General features: G+C 39.8%; 1 protein-coding gene across 2 annotated transcripts in view; it reads right to left on the reverse strand.

Moving 5' to 3' along the window:
- The window catches only part of TBC1D14 (TBC1 domain family member 14), a 63769-nt gene that overhangs the window by 31669 nt on the left and 9108 nt on the right, over positions 1-22992 (reverse strand). For both annotated transcript variants that reach the window (XM_063157572.1, XM_063157573.1), the window contains exon 3: positions 10398-10518. In XM_063157572.1, the coding sequence (XP_063013642.1) occupies positions 10398-10518 (121 nt within the window). The remainder of the gene's footprint in view (positions 1-10397; positions 10519-22992) is intronic.

The following is a 22992-nucleotide window of genomic DNA, read 5'->3' on the forward strand; positions in this document are numbered from 1 at the left end:
TGCCGCTTCCCCTCCCCGCGTCCCTGGCTCCAAGCCAGGCGTTTGCTTGTACCGAGTCCCGCTCTGCCTTGCTGAGACAGCCTCGGTACCTGTCCGAAGTGCAAGATCAGCTAAAACTCACCAACCCCTACATCAGTGCCGAAGGATGCGATACTTCCCCTCAGCATAAACATCTTTTCAGTACCACTCATGCTCTGTCCACCTCTGGCAGCTGTAAGAGATAGATATATAAATCTCTTCTGCAGTTCGGACAACTTCCACATTACCTCTTGCTAAATATTTTACCTCAATCTGGATAGATTATCAACCTTAATTTTAATTTGTTCAAAGGCTCTATAATTTAATTTAGTAGAGACACCCAAATTGCTCTGGCTTCATCTTTGGCAGACTTGCATTTTAAAATAATACCTATTGACCTGCAAGTGCTGCTATGTTCTCAGCTCTGCACTAAGGATTTCATATTCTTAAGCATCACTGACTGTGGTTTGCAGCTGCCAGGGTGAATTGCTCATGATCTTTTAATCAAAGTCTGACCCTCAATCCCAAAATGATCAGCAAGGACTGATCTGAAAACAACCAATCACTTAAGTATTCTGCTTTCAATGGGCGGCTCTGCAGAAGCTAAACTATTTTCTCAGAATTGCTAGGTGTTATACCAGCTATTGTTTTCAACTTGTGACTTCACATCTATTTCACAGATTCAGTGATACAATACCAAGTACAGAACAGTTCGTTCACTGTTTAAAAGTATCTCAGCTCCATTCCCACCAATGCCAATTAGTTGCAGACACCTGCCATCCAAACATCTCATGTCAAAGCAAAAGTCAGCACAGCTCATGCAAAACATTACAGGCTCCAAACTAAGTTATCACACATATCAAAAAAGCCATTCATGTAAAGTTATAGCTATTAATTCAGGCAAAAAGCAGCTCCTGAGGAAGAGCACCCTTGGACGGGCAGTGGTATTCCTGCAGTAGATGTCTGTGCTTTCCCACTAAAAATAGAATTATATTGCAGCTCTTCTGCAAAGCAGACCGGGAGAGAGGGATGCTGGTGACACAGGGTAAAAAGTGAAGTACTCCCTGTACCTCAAACCACAGCTGGCCACATGTTAGAGTTGGTAGCAGTCACTATTTTTAGGTTGCTGCATTTACAACAGTATCTGAGACTACTTAAACAGGTTGTGCACAAGATTTAACTACATTTTATTTTTTCCACTGGCCTCACCCAGCATATGAAATAAGAACTGGACCAGAATTGCACAAGCAAAAAGAAAACTACTTTTTCCTGGTTTTTAAATCTTGCCACTACCTCAACAGTGCTTCAACAGTTGTCTTCCATTGTTTCATGACTGTCTAATGCATCTCCACCTGAAATCTCTTCCCTTTTCTAAATGAAATAGTTTACCAGACAAATCTTAGCTGGTGCACACCCAGCACTTCACTGCCCCCCACCCCATTTCTGTGCCACCATTAATCAGGCATGTGATCGCAAACTGCTGCACTGGGGAAATGACACCACCAAACCCACACCTTTTGTTCTGTTCCATTTGTTTGGTTACTCTGCAATGCCTGCTGTGGGGCAATGTAAACTGAAAGGAAAAGGAAAGGAATATGCAGCAGGACTACCAGATCATGAAATTTGTTATGGTCTTTGGGTTGGGAAACTAAGATCTGATTCTTCACAGGGCACCAGGCCAGAAAGTAATAATTTTAATAAAGACCCTTATATTTACAATAATCAAAGAGAATTTAAGGAGACTGAAACCATAGGCAAAGATCAGATTATCAGACTGTCCTTCAAAACTTAATGGAGAATAAATACATACTTCTGAGTTCAGATATTACACTGTCAAACAATTTCTTAGGGATCTTTACATATAACTTTAAAACCAGTACAGAACTATTCTGAAATGCAAATAATTTATTAATTACTGATCTAACAACCTGAGAAATCAGAACTGCACACCCAACCTGTACACTTTAGCGATCTGCCAAGCTCTAAAAATAATTAATGGTTCAAAACCCATCAGCCCTACTTGCTTTACACAGCTCTCTGTATGTGTATATATTTATGTTTAATCCTCTTACATTAAAGAAAGGATATGAGCAGAAGATAGCAATGACATGACAGAACTTGATGGTAATAACATATGTATGAAGTTTTATCTTCCACCAGGACATCTTTCTCATCTTTAGTAGCACAGTATTCTCCTGTTCTTTACTTTACCAATTAGGAATGCCTAAGCAATGTAAAAGGCAAGATACTATGGCCAGGCTGTAAAGAAAACCTCACACTATTTGTAGGCATAATTTCAAGTGCCCTGAAATTTTCCTCTTTTTCCCTGGGAAGCAGCTACTTTTTCTTTCAGATTACAGGGGACACACAACCTGGGTTGGCAACTGATGTGATCCCACACAATCACACTAAAGTAAATTGAATAAAATAATCCATACATGTTACAGAAAGTTACGAGTAAAGCAAAAGAGTGAGAAGCCACATACTCTGTTTTGCAGTCCTGTGCTCCAGCCACTGGACTATTTTAACAATTTATCCATATACATATTTTTATAACATCATATTTTGAGTGAGATTTAGATTAAGGAACATTTAAAACCTAAGTATAGACAAGGCCAGGTAAGTTCTTCCAAAAAGAATAACAGCTTGCTGTTTTGAAGTCTGTTGCCTCTAATCATTCAATGTGCTATGTATCAGGTGGTTCTCACCTTCAGGGTTCACATTTCCCTTGTGCTATATGTAAATAATTTAAGTGGGTTTTGGTTATATAGAGTGACATGCTTCATTAAAAAAAAAACAAAAGGAAGGAAAATATTTGAAGTACTCAGAGACAAAGCATACCATGAACCATTTTGCTAAAAAACAGCTTTTTACTGTCAAAAGCAAGATCTTCAATCAGATTGTGCAGTGTAATGTTACGAGTGACTCCAACATGAGTCACAGTGACAACAAGAAAACAACACCCTCCTGCTTAGAACCCTGCAAAGGACACAATTTAATCTGCACATACAAAAGTGTGCACACTTTCCCTAGCTACTGACACTATCTGGTACACTGCAGTGTTAATCAAATGGAAACATCTGCAGGAAAGGCCTCCAGCAGGACAAGCATCTGGGAAACGTCTGAGCAAGAAAACACAAGCTAAATGGTTGTTTTATTTTACTGCTATTTTCTTGTGAGCATCTGCCAGAATAAAATACTATAAACACTTGCTTTCAGCATATCCCATTAACATTACTTCCAGGGACTGGAATTCCACTGGATATGGACTTCATGTGAAAATGTAACTTTACTTAATCTGTATGCCTACTCACTGATCTCTCCACCTTTATTTTCTGTGTAGGCTCAGCATCATACCCTTCCAAAGAACCTCCCAGCAAGGTTTCCTTCTGACATTTCACATTAGTGCTGATGTTTCAGAAGAAAGCCTACCTTTCCTATCTAGTCTCAACACTTCTACTGTGGCTGAAGATCACGTCAGAACTGTGCTTCTCATTCTGAGAGACACTAAAATAAAAGGACTCTCCATGCCACATCAACCTGATGCTAACACCATTCTGAAATGGCCAAAAATCCAGATTAACTCCAGGATATAGAGGAAAGGAGTCACAGGAATATCCCATTTCATCTTGCAAGTTCTCAAATCCGTTGCAAATACCAATACTTGTAATCTTCAACACAGTGCAGAAGTCCCCCAAGAATGCCTCCTACTTTGCAATGCACAAAAACTTGTATTTTGTGTTGTTGACAGACACCCCACAGCACACAGCCACTGTTTTGTTTCAAACAGTTGCTTTGTAGGTAAGTATGTGCACACTTGTATCCAGCTCCATGACTCCAGCACATACACCACACTAATGTAGGGAAAGATACTTCACTTGATACTTTTAACCATATTCTACTTCTCCCCGGTTTTAAATCTCTCTGCTAATCTCCCTTCTGCTTCCTCATCAAGACTTCGGTATCTTTAAGGGTCTCAGACCCCTTCAAGTTTAATGCTTGTCTGCCCTTGGAAATTACAGAAAAATAAGTTAATAAGTCTACTGCATTAAAACTTCTGAGTGTTTTTCTCCACCCATGTTTGCTTCTCTGATCCCTGAAATTATCTTTGAAGCCATTACGGATGCCAATTTATTACATGCTTAATAAAAAGCTTTTTTTGTACTTATACTGAGTGTGCACCATATTTTCTCTCATCTTGGCCAGTTCCTTGTGTATTCTTTTTTCTTAAAAAAAAAACAACTATATAAAAATGTAATATTCCTGAAAAAAATAATCTTCACAACCTAAAGTTCAGTCTTGACAAGAAGAAATTGTAGCTTTTTAAAGCTACACACAAATATAATATATGAAGGAAGGCAACATACCTTCATAGTGTGGCTTAAAGTGCTGACTATTTTCAGGCTTTAATATTCATGAAGCTGTTTCCACTGAACTTTGTCATGCTCAAGTGACAAGTTCTCAATAGAGCACAAGAAAATTATGTGAAAATACTGACAGGCATGAAAAATTTCTAATAAAATCAAGGTAAAAAATAGGACCAAGAATCCTCAGAGAGAGAATGAGAACATAAAATTGGCTAGTCTTCCTTCAGAAAGACACTTCAGGAAAAAGCACCAGTCTGGCTTTTCAAAATCCTTACATCCACATCTTCAGGTACTGTGTCTTCAGGTTTTCCACCAACACACAGTACCTCCATTCATTTTGCAGAGCTAAAGAAAATCAGCTTTATTTGTTGCTGCTAGTGAGCATGGTAAGAGTTAGCCTTTCAAAACCAGTATCTATCCCCATTCTTTAATTTTAGATGAAGTTTGAGATGTATAAACAGGAAGACAGACAAAGAAAACCTTTGGGTCAAGTTTCCTGGGAGCTTGCTTCTGCTTAACACACAATTAGCACAATGAAGTCTAGCAAAGCTTTCTCAATTTTACATGTCAGCAACAGAAATGTTCCAGTCTCCAGTTAGAATAAGCAGTTCCAACACAATATTTAGGGGCTACACACCTGCTTTCAAAAATTTATTGCCAGCTCTGCTTCACAGCAATGCTTTGCCAAGTGTTTGTGCAATGCAACAGCCAAAGGCACATGGGGTTATTTCCAGGCTTGGTCTCTTCAGACATCTATTTCCATTCAAAAACCCACAAGGGGAGGGGGGAACCTGAAAGCCTCCTGTGTATTGCCAGTGGAAGGTTACTACATGGAAAAAAACTTACTGCCTACACACAGAAGTAAGTGTTTAAGTATCTTTCTATTACCATTATGGAAGACACACAAGTACCAGCTGCATGATGGAGTCTTACTTAATACAAATGAGAACAAACTTCCACTGATGTATCAGCTGTGCTGAATAGTTATAAACTCTGGCATTGAATTTTTGGGGTTAGAAAGAGTTGTGCATTTGATACTCAAAAGTTGATCATTTTTCCAGGAATTTGTGGCTTCCTGCATTTAAAAATAATCTTGTGCTATCAGCATTCATATTCCAGTTAATGCTAATTATCAGCATGGGCTACAAAGTAACTGTTCCTATTGAGACAAAGGGAACAACTTCAAAGCTCCTGCACTTCCCCAAAACATGCCACAGCATTGAGACAGACCCTGCAGCAGAGACCAGCAGCTCTCACTGTAACTGCAGCACCAACCAACCAAGTTTGTATTTCTATTTAGTATCTGCACTCCTGAAAGCAGATACTTATCCTCCAACACTGCCTGCTACACCTCTTCAGGATCCCTCCATCTTCCAGGGCTTTTGATCCCCACAATTTACAAAGCATTCTAGAGAGCGAGAAAGCTAAAATAAAAGCTTTAAATCTGGAAAAGGATTTCAAAAACACTGTAGCTTGTCATATCTATTTAAACCAATACTCAAACCTGTTTTCTATTAGTCTAATGCTTGTAGTATATTTTTGTACTTGTAATATAATGTACTTTCACACACTGTTAACATATGGAAAAAAGTTCCAACAGCATCTAAAGCAGCACTTTGTCAGCTACATTCTGCTAAATTATGATATCTGAGTCATATTAAATGCTTTTATTATTAAAATACTCAGGAACAATCATCCTGACATAGCTTTCATTTACTGTGAATGGAAGCTACTACTCTGGCTTTTTCTGTTTAAATATGATAGTATTTTTGTTTTAGGCAGGTGATTTTCAAGACAGGACAAGGGCAACATACTCTTTGTAGATTAATACTGCCTACTGGAATTGCTGAATAATCTATTTACTACCGTTCTTGTTGGAGAAAAAAAGACTTTTTAGGACATCATTGACATAATAGGTTTCTTTTTTTCCTTATTTATATTTACCTTCACAAAAGTTAGATGCCCTTTACATATTATTACAATAAAATAAAGGTATTTGTAACTGGATCAGAAGGAAAGATACAAAAGAGCTGTGCATTCAGGCAACTTTTGGGTTATAATTGTTAAGTGAGGAAGTTAGTTACAACTTTATTTCCAGGGAATGTAACAGTAATAGACATAGGTTAGACTAACTTTCTAACTATACCTTCTAACACTGCACTTGCTTCTTCCTGTTAAAAAAAAGGAACTCTGTGCCACAGATCTAAATCCTGCCTTTCTGAAGGCTGACAAATAGAAATGAACCCAACAGTGGAGAACATGGGAAGTGACTCATTTTCACCCTTGGACTTCTCATGCAGAACACAAAATAGGCACTACACATTTTCTAGCTTCAAAGTGGCAGCGAAGTCTATAAACAAACACTCACCCCATTGGCAGCTATAGCCATCAGTCACAATGACACACCCAGGCTACCCAAAGACAAGCTCTGTACAAACAGGAGACAGTGTTCCATCCAGAGCTGCAGCTCTGGCTCCTGCCACAGCCAGCAGCCAGCCTGAACCGACTACTTCCCCTCCAAAGGCCCTGAAGGGGCCATGGGAAGGCAGCAAAGCACAGCTCAGAAAAGCTCTGTATTTTTAGCACTGCTGGCCATCAGCAGAGGCTGCAGATGTGGATGTGGCACAGGAGGAGCAGCTCCCCACACTGCACAGATTCCACTCAGGACAGGAGGAGCAGCTCCCCACACTGCACAGATTCCATCCAGGAAGGAGGAGCAGCTCCCCACACTGCACAGATTCCATCCAGGACAGGAGGAGCAGCTCCTCACACTGCACAGATTCCATCCAGGACAGGAGGAGCAGCTCCCCACACTGCACAGATTCCATACAGAACAGGAGGAGCAGCTCCCCACACTGCACAGATTCCACTCAGGACAGGAGGAGCAGCTCCCCACACTGCACAGATTCCATCCAGAATCCTCCAGCAGCTCCTCACATGGACAAATTCCATGTGTGTGGGTGGAATCTGTGCAGTGTGGGGAGCTGCTCCTCCTGTTCCAGGTGCACAAGCACCTCCTCACATCAGCACTCTGGGGACTCTGCTCTGCTCTGGGCCTTTTTTAACCTGGAGAAAAGACACTGCTTATAACAGGCGAGTTCATCACTCTGCTTAAAGCATGGGCTGTAATAAATTATTTCCATATTTCTTGCTGGGCACTGTTGCTTTGAAACTCCTTTCCATCTAACAGATCTAAGCCAGAAAACAGACTTTGATAAAATCTCTTTACTTCATCAATCAGGATTATAGCTTAAATCAAGTGAAAATTGAATTGAATTATAATTAACCCAATTCAACTTACAAAGTTTTTTCCTATAGTAATATCAAAAGCTTTACTGTTCATCCCATCACAAAGCATCACCTGTGAGCCAAGCAATTTATTTTCCTGTTTCAAGAGCTCATTTTCACTTTATCATGTGCTGCAGAGTGAGCCTCTTCAGTACAACTGATGACAATTGACTGGAACGTTGACCCCCCCACATATAGCCATATCCTAATTATTACAGAAAAAACATTTGGGAAAATTATAATCCCCAAGTTAAAAATCACAGTTATTTTTAGTTATTAAGGAACTACCATTACAATTTTTAAATATTCCAACATGGACTATCAGCAAATGAGATTATAAAACATTTAGACCTGAATTTTTGATTAAAGATTGTAATTGAAAGGCCTCAAGTGTTATATGTGCTGAATTTTACAAATATTGAAACTTAAAAAAATAAAGATATTCCATTCAGCTCTGATTAGAATTCATATAGTGAAAGCTAAATCTTACAACCCTCATAGGGTCAAAGCACACTTAGAAAGGAAAAAAAACAACCCAAAGCTTGCTGATTAAAAATTGATTTTGCTATTATAGAAAAGAAAATTAAAATAAATACATTATATATATAAAAAAAAATCACTGGGGATGAAAGCTGTAACATGTCTCTAGGATATAGCCAAAATTTGGCTTTCCTCTATATGCCTTATTCTTGTAATATACAAAATCTTGACTGGTCACATGTAAACAAATTCTGTGAAGACAGATCACATGAGAGAGACAACCAAATGATATGCTGGTTAATTCTTGAATTTTAAAAGAATTTCTTTAGAAGAACATTCATTAACAAAACTGGGGGAAGAAAAGTTGCTGCAAATAAATGGTATTTACATATACTTCTGCCAAGCTTGAAAAGAGTTTCTAAAAGAAACAGTGGCTGCAAAGCTTAGTTCAGTTCTACAGTCTAATGGGAGAGAAGAGAACTTCAGTGGTTATTCTTGGTGAAGTTCTGTCATCTGACTGACTTTGTGCATTTTCAAACACCAATTGCAAAAGCAACTAGCATAACCAGTTCTGCTCAAGCAGAATTCCTTAAGAGAACTGATATAAAACATTAATCATGCAAACCTCCATTGCAAATGTACTTCCAGCTTCTCCAAGATTACTCATCCTGACAGCTCCTAAGTTTTAAAACATTTAACTGGATAAAAACTACAAAAAAGCTCTCAGTGACCCAGTAAAGCAACCCAGCCTGAGCATATGCCAGTATTGCTCCTCTATCAGAAGACTAATACATATATTTTCAGCATCAAAAACAGGACAAGCAACATCTTAGCTGCAGTGGTTTTAATTCCTATACTGTTAAATTACAGTATGATGCTATGCTGTATATACACTTGTTGAACAAGAGAGTGCTGTCAGAAGAGCTTTTACAGGGCCTGAGGAAAGGCTCATGTGCTCACAAAGCCTGGCTGAGCATTGTTTTGGTGAGGGGGCACCTAAATCAGGCTGTGCTTTTAGATGCTGCTGAGGCTCAATTGGTGCCTTACAGCACTACTCATGACTCAAAGCCTAGCTGTTAAAAATAACTTCAAAAAAGCACCAAATCATTTAGGAAGGATTAGTTACTGTTACCCAAGAGGCACTGCAGACAATTGTTTTAGGCTGCAATTTTGCCAGAAACTTGCTAATGGTTGGATGCCATACCACACTACTAATTTAATAGTGACTGTTTTGTAACAAATACAATCATTCAAAGCTGTAATGTAAGATAGTTTGGATGCAAAAGAAAAATATTCACAGTACCAGCAACAACCACAAAATGTCAATAAATTATTTACCCACTTAATAAAGAACATGCACTACAACAAAATATACTGCTAAATGTCAGAGTATTGCACTTACTAAACCTCTTCAGTTTTGACATCAAAAATCTTTGGCGGACACTTCAGAACAATTAATTGTGTCAAGACAAGCTGTAGATAAAGTCTGAATGGTTGAGTACAGTGACAAGTTCAAAAAGCCACCTCAATTTCATCTTAACAGCCTAACTACAGCTAAGAACAGTCACATGACATGTGGATTTCCAGAATACTTTACCCTGAATTAAGCAGCACCATCCTTCAAATCAGCATTTGCATTTCACACACAGCAGCTGGTTTTAAAGTTTCACTACATGGTCTCTTTCCATGCAAACATTACTTTTCCCACAGTCATCTGAACAAGGAAGTGACTACTGAAATACAGAAAAAGCTCCAAACAAAAAGGCTACATGCAATCCAAAAATCCCAGACCAAGTCAGACTGAAAGAGGCTGTTTTTCTGCCACTGAAAGAGCAGCTCATGAGCTACTGATCATGTAGCTGGATTTCACAAGATCTTCCCCATTGGAAAGACAAATCATTTGATTCACTAGACAAGAGCTTGGGTTCATCTCTAGTAGAACCAGTTCTCTGAAATGTTGCTTTCAACAATGCTGGAGAAAAGTGAGTTTCACTTAGGTTTTTTCTTCTCTTATGACACACTAAGGGAGGCTCTTCATGCCTCATGTACTCAGTGTAATGACCAAGTGGAACACATTCTTCTGAACAGCACTGTTGCAACACAAGTAAAATTTCAACAAAGAGCCTTTTCTGGTACTGAAATTGTGTGCAACTCCAACAAACAGGCTGCACAGTCCTATTTACAGATCATAAACTTAACTGGCTTCTTCATTCACCACTAATCCTAATACAGAATTAAACAAACCTTTTGCATTCTCTTTGGGTCTTTCTGTAAGTTTTCTCCAAGAGGTACTTTTCCAAACAACTTCCATCGCACATCATTTTGTTTTTCAAATCTTGCACTCTGCTTTCTGGTAAACAAATTCCTAAAAAAAAAAAAAAAAAAGTTTTATTAAGAAAAAGGGTTGATTAATTATAAGAAGAAGGATGAACATTTGCTAACCATATGTATCCTAATGATATATTCCAACTTCTCTTGTGGTTCTGCTGACAGACACTGTTTCCCAGCTTCAAAAGGAACATCATGCAGTATTATCACCATACCAGGCAAAGGATTTTGTTAAATTATAACTTTTAGTAGATAAAAAAAGTTCATTTTCCAACCGTCTAAAAGTGGACACCTTTCTTTAGCATTCCTGGAGATCATTCAGCCTCACTCTTTAAAAAACAATTAAGAACCTCTTGCTGCACAAACATTCTTTACCCACCTGTTACAACACATTACTACCAAAACCAACAAAAAACTTGGAGACATGGTACCCTTTTGCTGTATTTGATCTGCTTTCACAGAAGATTATTTTTCTAAATAAGCTTAAAAACAGTTATCAAAACACATTAATTCTGAAGTCTCTCTGAAATGTCCAATATTTAGCTTTAACACTGTAGGAACAGTTAGAAAGCTAGACACAAAACCACTGAAAATTAGATTAGTTTTATTGACATTGTTAGTTTTTAATCATAAAGAGATTTGCCAGACTTGCATCTTCACACCACAGCTACTTTTCCAAAACTGGACACACAGCACATACCAATCTTCACGATTTTGATAGCACTCAGCTCCTCCAAGAACAGATATTCTCCATGGCATGCCTGCATTATTAAAGTAACCAATTTTCTTCTGTCCTACTGTCCAGTTTATCACATATTCAAATATGTCCTAGTTATGTCCTAGTTATATGTCCTACTCACCTCAAGGCAGATTTTTCTGGAAACTGACTATTGTTTCTTTGCTCCCTCATCAAAATAAAAAGTAAATCCACTGAGACAAAAGCATTTTTCCTACTGCAATCAGCAGGCAGCTCCAGCACCTTCAAATCACAGACATTTCCATTCTGACATTTGTGCTTTTCCTTACAGTTACCACCTTAATGCCCTGTGTGTTGGTCCATCAAGTACACGTTGTTTTTTACATAAAAAGTGTGATTGTTTGGGAAATAAAACTGTTTTCACATTCTAGAAAAGCTGAATACACATCTGCAACAGGAACAATCTAGGCATTAGAAAGTTGTTTTTCTTGGTCACTTTGTATCAGTTGCCATGAAAAATACCATAGCTATACCAACAGAGATAACATTGCTGGAATACAAGAGATATGTTTCATATGTGAAAAATAATTAAGGTTATAACATCAAAGTGTGCTGAAATATATTATAAAGTTAATAGTATGCACTGCCATCCTTAAATATGCATATATTTATACAAATTATCACATGCTTCTGTATCACAAGGGTACAGTTACCTTGAAATTCAAACCAAGAACAGATTATCATATTAAAAGATAAGGACAAAGTGTTTATGTACAGGAACCATGCAAGTCAATTACATCTGATGCCAAAGCTAAGCTGTAACTGTACCTCTCCAAACCCTTTCACTTAGGCAGAGATTGTAAGGTAACTAAAGCCTGAGAGGATAGAGGATACTTCAAGCAAGTTCTAAAATGTATCTAAGAATAAAAAGGAAAGCATGGCAAAAATAACATAACAAAATTACTGCATGTGAATAGGATACACAATGCAAGACTGGCTGTTCTTGCAAAAGGTTTTTTTTTCAGGTTGTTATTACAGCAGAAGCAAGCAAAATCCAGACTCCAAACCATCTTCAGAGACAACAAGAACTTGTAGCATCAGGGCCACTGGAAGAGCCCTGTAAGGAGGCACATCTCTGTGACAGCTCTGTGCACATTCAAATCCTTTTGCAAGTAGAAGGCTTCCATCACACTTCACTAGCAACACAATAACACAAAAATTAAAGGCAATTTTCTTTCTATCTCTATCCACATTAGAGGTTCCTAGCACAAGTGTAAGTACAAGCAACAACTCCAGTCTCCTCTGAGGGATTTTAAGAACAGCAGTAGGTCTTTACCCTCAGAACAAAGTAAAGATGAATTGGAATGATAAATTCTAACAGCTCTCTGCTGCAAGTGCCTGCATAAAATGAACCAAATCTGAAAAGCCAATCTCACACACTTCCTCTCAACTCAATTCCACAATCCTATCTACTTTCCCTTTAGCAGCAGCGTCATAATAAATAATCTGTTCTACAGCTTATCTAGCAGATGGCACTGCACTTGTTCAGCTCACTCTTCTCTATCCCTACATTCTAGGGCACCAGGCATCTCTTCCTCCCTTTGTACTATGTCAGGGACTTACAGTTCACTTCTAATTTAAAATATATATATACTGAACTGAAAGCAGCAGGCATGGTCAATATACAAATTTCATTCTGTACTGTCCCTTTCCTCCACCCTGTGTCTGGGCCTAAATCCCAGTGTTTGGTTGGTGTCCACACCCTTTACAAACTCCAAAAAGTCTCAAAACCCCCCAAAGGCTTAATATTATCAGCAGCCACAAATCAGTAAACCAGATGTAAAAGAGCAAACTACAATGTGGTTTTGCTTTGACTGAGGACACACAGCATTAAACCCTGATCTGCCCCACACTGAAACACAGCAAAGGTAATATATGCCAGGATGGCATGGAAGGAGCAGAAGAGATGTCACTTAATTTTCATCTATTCTGAGAAAACTTAAGGGAAAAAAACCAAAACAAAAACCAACAAACAAAAAAAACCCCACCACAACCAAAAAATAACTATGGAATGTTCTCTTGTTCTATTTCTTACAGAGCCTTGCAATAAATAAATCAGGACAACACCACAGGGTTCTGATAAAGCCACTACTTAAGATTCCTGAACTGAAAGTAAACCCTTAAAATATGCAACTGCCTTAGGAGGAAGTTGCTGCCATATATATGTCAGAGCAAATAACTCATAGCAAAACCTTTCATTTTTCTGCTGCTACAGCACCAAAAGGAATAATTTTTCTCTTATTTTTGCACAGCTCCCTCAGATTTTCAAGAAAAACACTAAGCCATTTCACTTCTGAGCAAATTCACTTCAAAATATTCCACACTAAAGGTAACTTAAGAAGAGCTTACTAACAGAAAATGCACGTTAACAAGAAGTAAAACTTCTCTTTTTGAAAAAACAAAACCCTAAACAAACAGATCTTTACTCTGAAGATGATCCCAGAAATTCTAGAGTAAAAAATGTCAAAGCTTCATTACCAGTGTTTTAAGATAACAAAACTAACTTTGAGATCCTGAATGTAAAAAAGTGCTGACATGACTTGAAAGAAAAGATTACAAGATCATCATTAGTTCAGTTTCACTGTCCTCTTCCAAACTATCAGAACACATCATGATGATTTACAATAGGGATAGTAACAAGACCATCTGACATGATGCATGATGTCTGCAGCCTCATTAGTGTGGAGTCATTTCAGTGTCATGGATCACATCTGCATTCCTGTTGTACATGCCCACTATTTTACACTAAGTATTTGTAGCTGCTTATTTTAGAAAAGCCAAGTACAGAAGTTAAATTGAGATCAAATTTCAGTTAGAAAATTGTTTTTTCACGGTCCCCTACAAACAGTATTTGGCACCAAACAGCTGTTTAACCTTGTTATTTTAATTGAGCTGTGGAGAGGGATTACCTACCTGAAGAGAATTTAATTCTAAATCCAGAGTTAATTTTTACATACAAAGAACATCCTGTGGTACAGGACAGAGATGGAACAATCTTTTGCTTGAGCCAACAGATATTGCATCACCACTCTATACTGATCTGCCCAGCTGCCTTTTCTGTGGGGAAAAAGAGGAAGTTAACACCAAGAGACAAGTTTAGCAGCGTCAGGAAAATCTTATTTTTTAATAAAACTTAAGAAACAATTCCATTTTGGTTCTCTAAGCACTGCTCAAATCAACTTACAAAATAGCTGCTAATACATGTACTGCACATGTGTATATTGCTACTCTTTAAGTAGCCTTGTATGCTATCATGATCAGGCTGAAGCCTCAATCAAATTTTAAAAATGTGTTTCTAAAGATATTAGAACAACATCAACAACAAGTAATCAAGTCAAACCTATCCATACTGCATCTGTTGGAGCATTTTCAAGCTTTTGCTTTTTAAAAAAAGCATCACCACTGAAGAAAGTTTATCTAGTTCTGTCCAATTTTCTTTCCAAAAAGACAGGAGGTCTGCAACGTTGTGTTGCCAGCAATTACTGCTGCATGAGGAGTTGAGAGCAGCAGCTCCACAAGCACTCAGATACTCATTTTTTCCACATTTCAGCTGTGCTTTGCTCCATGCAAGGCCAGTCACTTCTGTGAAGTCACCTCCTAAGGGGTTACTCCCTTCCACCACATCCCCCTCTTCAGTACTCAAACCTATCCACTAAAGCAGCAGAGACAGTGCTGCCATGGCTTCTGTTGCCAATTTACTCCAAGTCTTGAAGTCACTGCAAAGCTCCTTCCTGAAAAGTCTCAAAGTCTTCTCAAGCCAGGCAGGCCCAACACGGAGCCCATTCAGATACCTCTGAAGTTTGGTACCACCAGAGTCAAGGAACTGTTTCTCTGGCACATGTCACTGAAACAACTGGAAAAAAGGATGAGCTCCCACAGGAGCTGTCAGAGGGGAGCTGAGCAAGGCAGGCACACACACACCCCCCTCTGGACTTCAGGCAACACACAGTAGCTTTTTACCAGAATGCCCAAGATAACCAGTTTACTGAAACAAAAGGGTAGAGGAGCTTAGGATTTAGGAGTTTTTACAACCAGAGCATCTGGGTTATTCAGAAAATCTGAATTTCAACTTTACTGATGTGACTGTTTTGCCAGGGCTCCTTAGAAGAAGCTCTGCAGTACTTGAACTACTGGCATGCAGCACAGAATCACAACTGCAAGCAATAGAAAAGTGAGATGGCAAATGCTGCTCTGTGATAGACTTACACCGACCTAGCACAGAGATTACATTTCCAAGTAAAGGGGTTCCTTACTCTTAAAAAGATGGTTGGTGTACAGAAACACGTATGAAAATTGTCTAGAAACTGACCCAGCTCATGCAAACTGCAATTTCTAATCTGCATTTAACCAACACTGATTTCCAAATACAAATAAATTTTTGTTACATGTTTTAAAAATACACACATCTCCAGTTCTCAAGATGCATGCTCCAAATTTTGTCTTTCAATTAAGATTATTTTCAGAAGGCAAAAGAAGTGGAATAGGCATGCAAATTAACTACTGGAAGGACTTACCAGTCTCATGAGCAAAACAGATGTAAAATAAAGACCGTGGAGAAAGTTCAAAAGGTTCAGTTTTGTAGAACAATTTTATCTCAAAAGACAATTTTTCAAATGAGTATCAGACTGGCATGTGTTCTTAAGAAGCAAGAAAGAAACAGAGGCAAGTCAGAGCTCATTTCAGCTGCTCCTGAAAGAAGACCCTGAGACTCCCCTGATAACTCTAAACTACACAAGGAGAGAGCACCAAGGTGGTGAACCCCTCAGCCAGGCTGAGGCTCAGGTCCATGTATATTGAGATAAGTAAGCAGATATGAATCATAAGAACCATTATCATAAGGTAAACCCACACGGAGCACACAGGCACTGTGAGACATGCCTCCACAGACATTACTGCACAAGGCATCCAGAAAGCTACACTGAAACAAGACATTTTAAACAACATACAGCACCTATTTAGCTAAAAATACAGTAAGTTAAATTTCATTAAATATTGCTGCATGGTCAGCAAAAATGTCCAGCCACCTTATCTGATGTGGTACTAATTTAATTAACACTAACTAGGAAACATTCCTAACAACATCGTTTTACATCGTTTTATTCTCATCTGCCAATGACTCTTTCTATTATGTACTAATCATAACTTTTGCAACTTATCAATAAAAGAAGAAAAATTCTCACCTCTAGATGTTTCTGATCTGCTCACCTAAACAATTTCCAGAGACTGAGAAAATAAATCCTGAAAAATCTGCAACATATTCTATCAAAGGAATTTTTGTTACCTGATTAGTGGAGGAACAAAACTGACACATAAATCATGATGACTGGAGACTGATGGAGTTGAGAAGGCACAGTTGTCAGGAGACCCACCAAAGTCTCCTGAAATGGCCTAAATCTACATCCTCCAAAGGGAAAAGCAACAACTGGTACCCATGAGCCAGTAATGCTGGTTTTTAGAAATAATTCACTAGATGCAGTTCTAACATACCCTCCTCTCAAACCCAGATCACCTCTCAGTCAACCTATACATCAACACAACCAAGAGACAGAATACCATCAAAAAAGTTCAAGTACTTTGGCTCCTGCCAAGAACCTCCATAAACAAGTCAGAAGTTATGCTTTGAATAAGATTCCAGAATTACATACAAAAGCAGGATTTGCAGAAGTTTGTCTCTGCAAGATTGCCAAAGGTCAGACTAAAGGAAGAATAATGCTTGGTTTATGGATAAACAAACCAACAGAAATAAAGCCAAAGCTGACCTGCCTATGAAAGAGGTAACTAATCACAGAACAATGTTTTATAAATTCCTAACACACTTTATAAACAAAGTTTTCCAATCACTAACATTCCAGTACCTTCAGTAAGAATCAAAAACAATAACACTTTACAGTGTAACAAACACCTGCAGGTCTGGAAAAAAAAGACCTTCACAGTTGAGAGAAGCAGTAATACAATATAAGTTAGCAGTATAGGATAACTGATAGCTTGCAATAGGATAACTTGGAAATTTCTCTAGATTTCTGGGGAAAATAGCAGGGTTTAATAATCTAATAGTTATAAAATTTAATATTTATCAAAACTACAGTATTCTGCATGTATCTTTCTTCTTACAGGTTTCCCTCATTTTACAGGGGAACAAAGCTGACTGCTCTGAAGTATCCAAGCCATGCAAAGATAAATCAGGCAGTAACCTGGAGAGTTCAGCTTTAGAACTGGCTGCAGCAAGCCAGGAACTATTTTGCACAGGACCACAGTCCTGGTCCACCATGCAAATACTGAAGAATTCTCAGAAACTGGAGTTTCAGCAAGTAAGGACTGTCACACAAAATCAACACTCAGGTCCAGCTTCCAACTAATATATTAGCATCAACCAGCTATAATTAATGATCCTTTTCTAGCTGGCCAAATTCCCAGTTATTCTCATATTACCAGAGTAATTGAAATTCCATTCCTAAAATTTGAAAGTAGATTTCTTCATTGATTTGAAGCACTATTAGCACACAAATAAAAAAACAGAATACATGAAATGCCATCCTAAGCAAAAAGCTGAACCCAAGTAAACTCTAAGACCTTGCAGCAATAGAAATTAAATATGGACCTGTCTGCATTAAGATCAAAAGCAAAAAGTGAATAAAAGCTCTGCCTGGTACCTACAAGACCATATGTGTGTCTGGTGTGGGGCTCCTGGACTACAATAAAGAATTAAAAGCTGGAGGAAGCCCAATGGATGACCACTGTGATGGCCAGGTGTTGAGGCCTGCACCACACAAGCAGGGATGCTGACAAAGGTGTTTTCATTCAGCCTGGATGACCATCCTCAGAGATGCAATGAGGGAAAAACCCCAATGAGGAAAAAACCCCAAGCTGCTGCGAGGCATGTTTCAAATGGATAAAAGGAGAGGAAAAAAACCCACAGTGGCAGAATATAAACCCTGAACTGTGCAGCCCAGGGAGGCGAGCTCCAAGCTGGGATGCACTCACAGCTGCTCAGGGTCCCGAGGAATGTGCTCTGGTGCTGAAGCCGGCCCTGCACTGAGCAGGAGCTTGGGAACAGCTCCAGAAACCCCCCTGAGCTGAGCTGCTCTGGATTCCACACTCACAGGAGGCTCCTGCTCACCAAGGGGAGTCCTGCTCCTTGTCCTACCTCCAACTGCTGCCAAGTTCTTGTGTTTGTTCTGTCAGCTCCAAAGTGAAAATGACCCTAATACTTACTGAATGGGTTTTTTTATTATTATTCTTAAGATACGGCTGGAGAACTTTGGAGGCATTTAATGACTAAAAAGAGAGACTTAACACAAATAAGGAATGGATTCAGAAAATTTATGGTTTCCATGTAACAGTTCTGTCAATAAAACTCTATGTAAGGATAAAAACTTCAACAGACTGTTTCTTGTTTGAGCCTTTTAAAATGTGCTTAAAACCAAAGTTAATATTGACTCCAACTCTTCCAGATTATGTAACACAGGAAGGGATACTGTGTAAATCAAAACATCAAGGAGCAAAAATTATATTTATTCCATTTAATTTCATCTTGCTCACTGCATTTTTCAGGAAAGAAAAAGTCAGCGGAACAATAAATAGTACTTTGATCAGATGGAGAGATAGAGCATCACACAGCAGTAATTGTGCTGATATTCTCCACTCCTCATGTCATCTACTTCTCATAGCTCCTTTTAACAAAGGAAAACACCAGTAAAGCTCTTGCAAATTAAATGAAGATACAAAGACCATCTAACCCACCCATTCATTAAACCTTCATAGAGACAGTGAATCAGAATGAAACCAGAGTTTAACTTCATTAATCTGAATTAGCTCCTAAAGTCTCACGCACATCTGTGAGAAACTTTTGTAGTTCTCACTTTCTATTCCAAAGCAAGTGTGTGCAGTGCTGTACTGGGTTTGCATGGCAAAGTTTTGGTAGTGGGGGACTACAGGAGTGGCTGCTGTGAAAAGCACTCAGAGGCTTCCCCCCATGCCCAACAGAGCCAATGCCAGCTGGCTCCAGGACAAACCTGCCATTGGTCAAGGCTGACTCCAATGGGGACAATGGTAGCTTCCCTGGCATAGCAGTTCAGAGGGGAAAAAACCTGCTGCACAACAGCAGCAGCAGCCAAAAGAGAGGAGTGAGACTGTGTGAGAGGAACAGCCCTGCAGACACCAAGGTCAGTGCACAAGGAGGGCCAGGAGGTGCTCCAAGGGCCAGAGCAGAGGTTCCCCTGCAGCCCCTGGAGCAGCCCATGGTGAGGCAGCTGGGCCCTGCAGCCCACGGAGGCCCAGGATGGAGCAGAGATCCACCTGCAGCCCATGGAAGTTCAGGATGGAGCAGAGATCCACCTGCAGCCCATGGAGGCCCAGGATGGAGCAGAGATTCACCTGCAGCCCATGGAGGCCCAGGATGGAGCAGAGATCCACCTGCAACCCAAGGAGGTTCAGGATGGAGCAGAGACCCACCTGCAGCCCATGGAGGTTCAGGATGGAGCACAGATCCACCTGCAGCCCGTGGAGGCCCAGGGTGGAGCAGAGATCTACCTGCAACCCAAGGAGGTTCAGGATGGAGCAGAGACCCACCTGCAGCCCATGGAGGTTCAGGATGGAGCACAGATCCACCTGCAGCCCGTGGAGGCCCAGGGTGGAGCACAGACCCACCTGCAGCCCATGGAGGACCCCACGTGCCTCAAGGACGCTGACCCTGTTAGAACTGGAGCAGGCTCCTGGCAGCACGTGTGGCCCCTTGGAATGAGAAGCCCAGGATGGAGCAGGTTTGCTGGCAGGACCTGTGACCCCAGAAAGGCAGGGAGGGTGGGGGAAGCATTACAGCTCAATGCTGCAAGAAACATTCAACACCCATCCATGTTAGAAATTGCATTCACCAGCCAGTATCAGACTTCTGTAATGCTTCCCTCCAGCCACTAGAAAAGAAACATGCATGTGTCACCTGCTTTGAAGTAATAACTAGACCACACTAAGTCCTCACTTACTGCATAGCTTTGTAGTTACTAAAAAAACCTCCAAAACTCAAATTGTCATTGAGCAGATTTTCATTTAGTTTCTATAATGAACAAATAAGTTCAACAAGCCTCTTTGTTTAAAGTCTTGTTCGTGTAAAACTATTTCCAGTTACTCAACAGCAAAACTAAGACATTAATCTACTACTCTTTATAATAAAGAACCACATCTCAAAATTTAGTGAAAAGTTTAAGGTAGAACGAAAAGAACTGCAATTGTAAAGAGTTACATTATCCCACACAAAAAGGGAAAATAAGGATTGCAATTAATTTAGACAGTTTCAGTTCAACACCTAGTGGAGAACAGGCCACATGACAAAGTTCAAAACTTCATTCTCTGAATAAGACAGGAATTCTGAAGACTGTTTCATACAATTTTCAACCTTTATCATAAACAAGGCTGTTACCTTTGTAGAATTCCAACTTTTCACCTGTGCAAGATTTGCTTTGAGAGAGAATGTTTATTTCAGAAAATTCTGCTAATTTCTTCTGTTCCACACAGAGCTGTGGTAGTAAATGCAGGTGGGGAGAGGACTTTTAGTCTGTCAGTTCCAGGAGAGAGAGTGGCTTTCAAGGAAGAACTATCCAAAACCACACTTTGGAAGCACCTTTCAGATGAGCACACCTGAACGCCTCACAGGCTGCTGAAAGACTGCTGCCAGCATCCTGTGTTAGGCAGATTCTCAGTGCCCATGCTGTTCCCACACTGCAGCATGAGCTGGTTTGCCCTCCTCTCTTCCCAGCCCTTTTAGCCGCCTGCTGTTGGCAACAATTTGCTAGAAAGGCACCCAGGGAAAGCAGCAGGGAAGGACAGAACTGCCACTCAGCTGCTCCCTCCCCTCCAACAGGGCAGGGAACCCTGTGGGGCAACTGCAGCACCTGGGAGCCCAGCCCACAGCAGGGCAGGGCAGCAGCTGTGCTGGGTGGCCCTGCAGGCTCCCTCCATCACAGGCTGGAGTCCTTCCCAGCAGCTTCTGGACAGCTGCACCTGCAGCTCACTTTGGCTTTGCTCATTTGTGGTTAGAAGCAGTGACTTCTGTCTGCCCCCACAGTGCATCCAGCTCTGTCTGTTCCTCTGCCTACACACTTGAGTCCTGCTCTCAGCCTCTCCTCCTGAACAGCCAATACTCTAACAGGCTTCATTGAAAAGAAACTTCCATAGAAAAGAGGACAGCATCATAGCAAATATCTCAGATTAGTCAACTGCAATTATTATCACAATTTTCCTTCCCTCCTGTGGTCAGTGAATTCCCATTTTAGTAGACACGAAAGTGGGAAATCAGCACTACAATGCTCCTTGTCATTCCACCTTCCTTTTAATAGCAAAATTACAGAAGTACAATAAGCTGTCCTCTCATTAAAAGCAACAAACTGCAATTATCCATTAACACATGACTGAATTTTGCCATTGATGGACCTAATTCCTAAATTCAGAACTCCAAATTATGTGTGACCAGTAATCTCAAAACATGGGTGTACATATGCAATATAAACATATTAAGTTCACATGATTTCAGACTTAAAACACTTACTGAAAGCAGTAGCTACTATTTTGAAAATTAAGACTCTTTTCTTATCAGATTACAAGTAAGGTCACAGGTACATTTCTACATATGGTGTAGGATGCCAATCTTACTCCAGAAGCTTTCTTCCAGAAATGCAGAGATTCTTTGCAAATAGTAAAATGTAATGTTCTTCTTAAAGCCCTTTATTTCATGTGCAGTCCCTATGCTCCTTAGAGGCTTCCTGACATCCAAATACTTACAACATTAAGATTTAAAACTTCTGGGAGTAGTTTGAAAAGAAAGAAGATAGAGATTCTTGGGAAAACAGACAATATCCATGGCAGTGGACTAAGTAAAGACTTAGGCTGCTTGTAATCCATTAAAATGAAACAAACTGCATGGCTTATTATTTACACAGAGTGACCCCTTTATGGTCACTCTCCATGTAAGCACAGAAATCCTCATTCTCAGTCTCCAAAATGAAAATTGCAAATGATAAATGAAAAGAGAAACTTCTGCAGTAAGATCACTACAGTCCTGGTTCAGCAAAGCTGTTTAAGATGCACACATTTAAAAAGTTTCAGCAGTACTGTACAGAAGTAAAGTCCAAAGGTAAAACTCATTAACCCACACTACTCTGGGTCAATAAGGCAAAGCAGCAGACAAGCCACCAACTCTTTAGTCTCCCACCCAGTTATTTGCTCACACTAGTTTTCAACCCAAGTTCCTGCATATATTCAAATGAAGGAAATTAATTCCAACTCAGGATTACGTAAAAGACCTCTGGGCTTTTAAAGCTGATACAAGTGACACTTGAAAACAATCAACATGTCAGGGTTTTTTGTCAACAGTCAGCATTAGTGCTTCTTTCAGAAGCAGTAATTCATTTCCATATGCCAACCTTGAGCCTAATGAGAGCACTGTACCTGTGGTGCCTTAAGCTAATCCAAGAGGAAAGCTGTGTGTAAGCAAGAAAGCAGCCTCCTTCTCCCTTTTGATCTTCCTGGCCACACCCCAAGATGCAGCCTGAGGAAACAAGCAGGCCTTATGGATACTCAAACTGCTGGAGACACAAACTGAGCCACAGAAGCAGGCCAGGAAAATTTCTTCACCACAGTGCTCAAAGAGGCAGGGCAGGAGCACTCCATTCCCAAGTGATCCTGAAGGTGCCAGAACTGAAGGAAATCAGCCAACAGTGCTCCCTTTTCCTTTGATCTCTTCTACAACTCATTTTGTAAATGCAG

The sequence above is a fragment of the Melospiza melodia genome, chromosome 5 (genome assembly GCF_035770615.1).
Source record: "Melospiza melodia melodia isolate bMelMel2 chromosome 5, bMelMel2.pri, whole genome shotgun sequence".
In the NCBI taxonomy this organism is placed as follows: Eukaryota; Metazoa; Chordata; class Aves; order Passeriformes; family Passerellidae; genus Melospiza; species Melospiza melodia.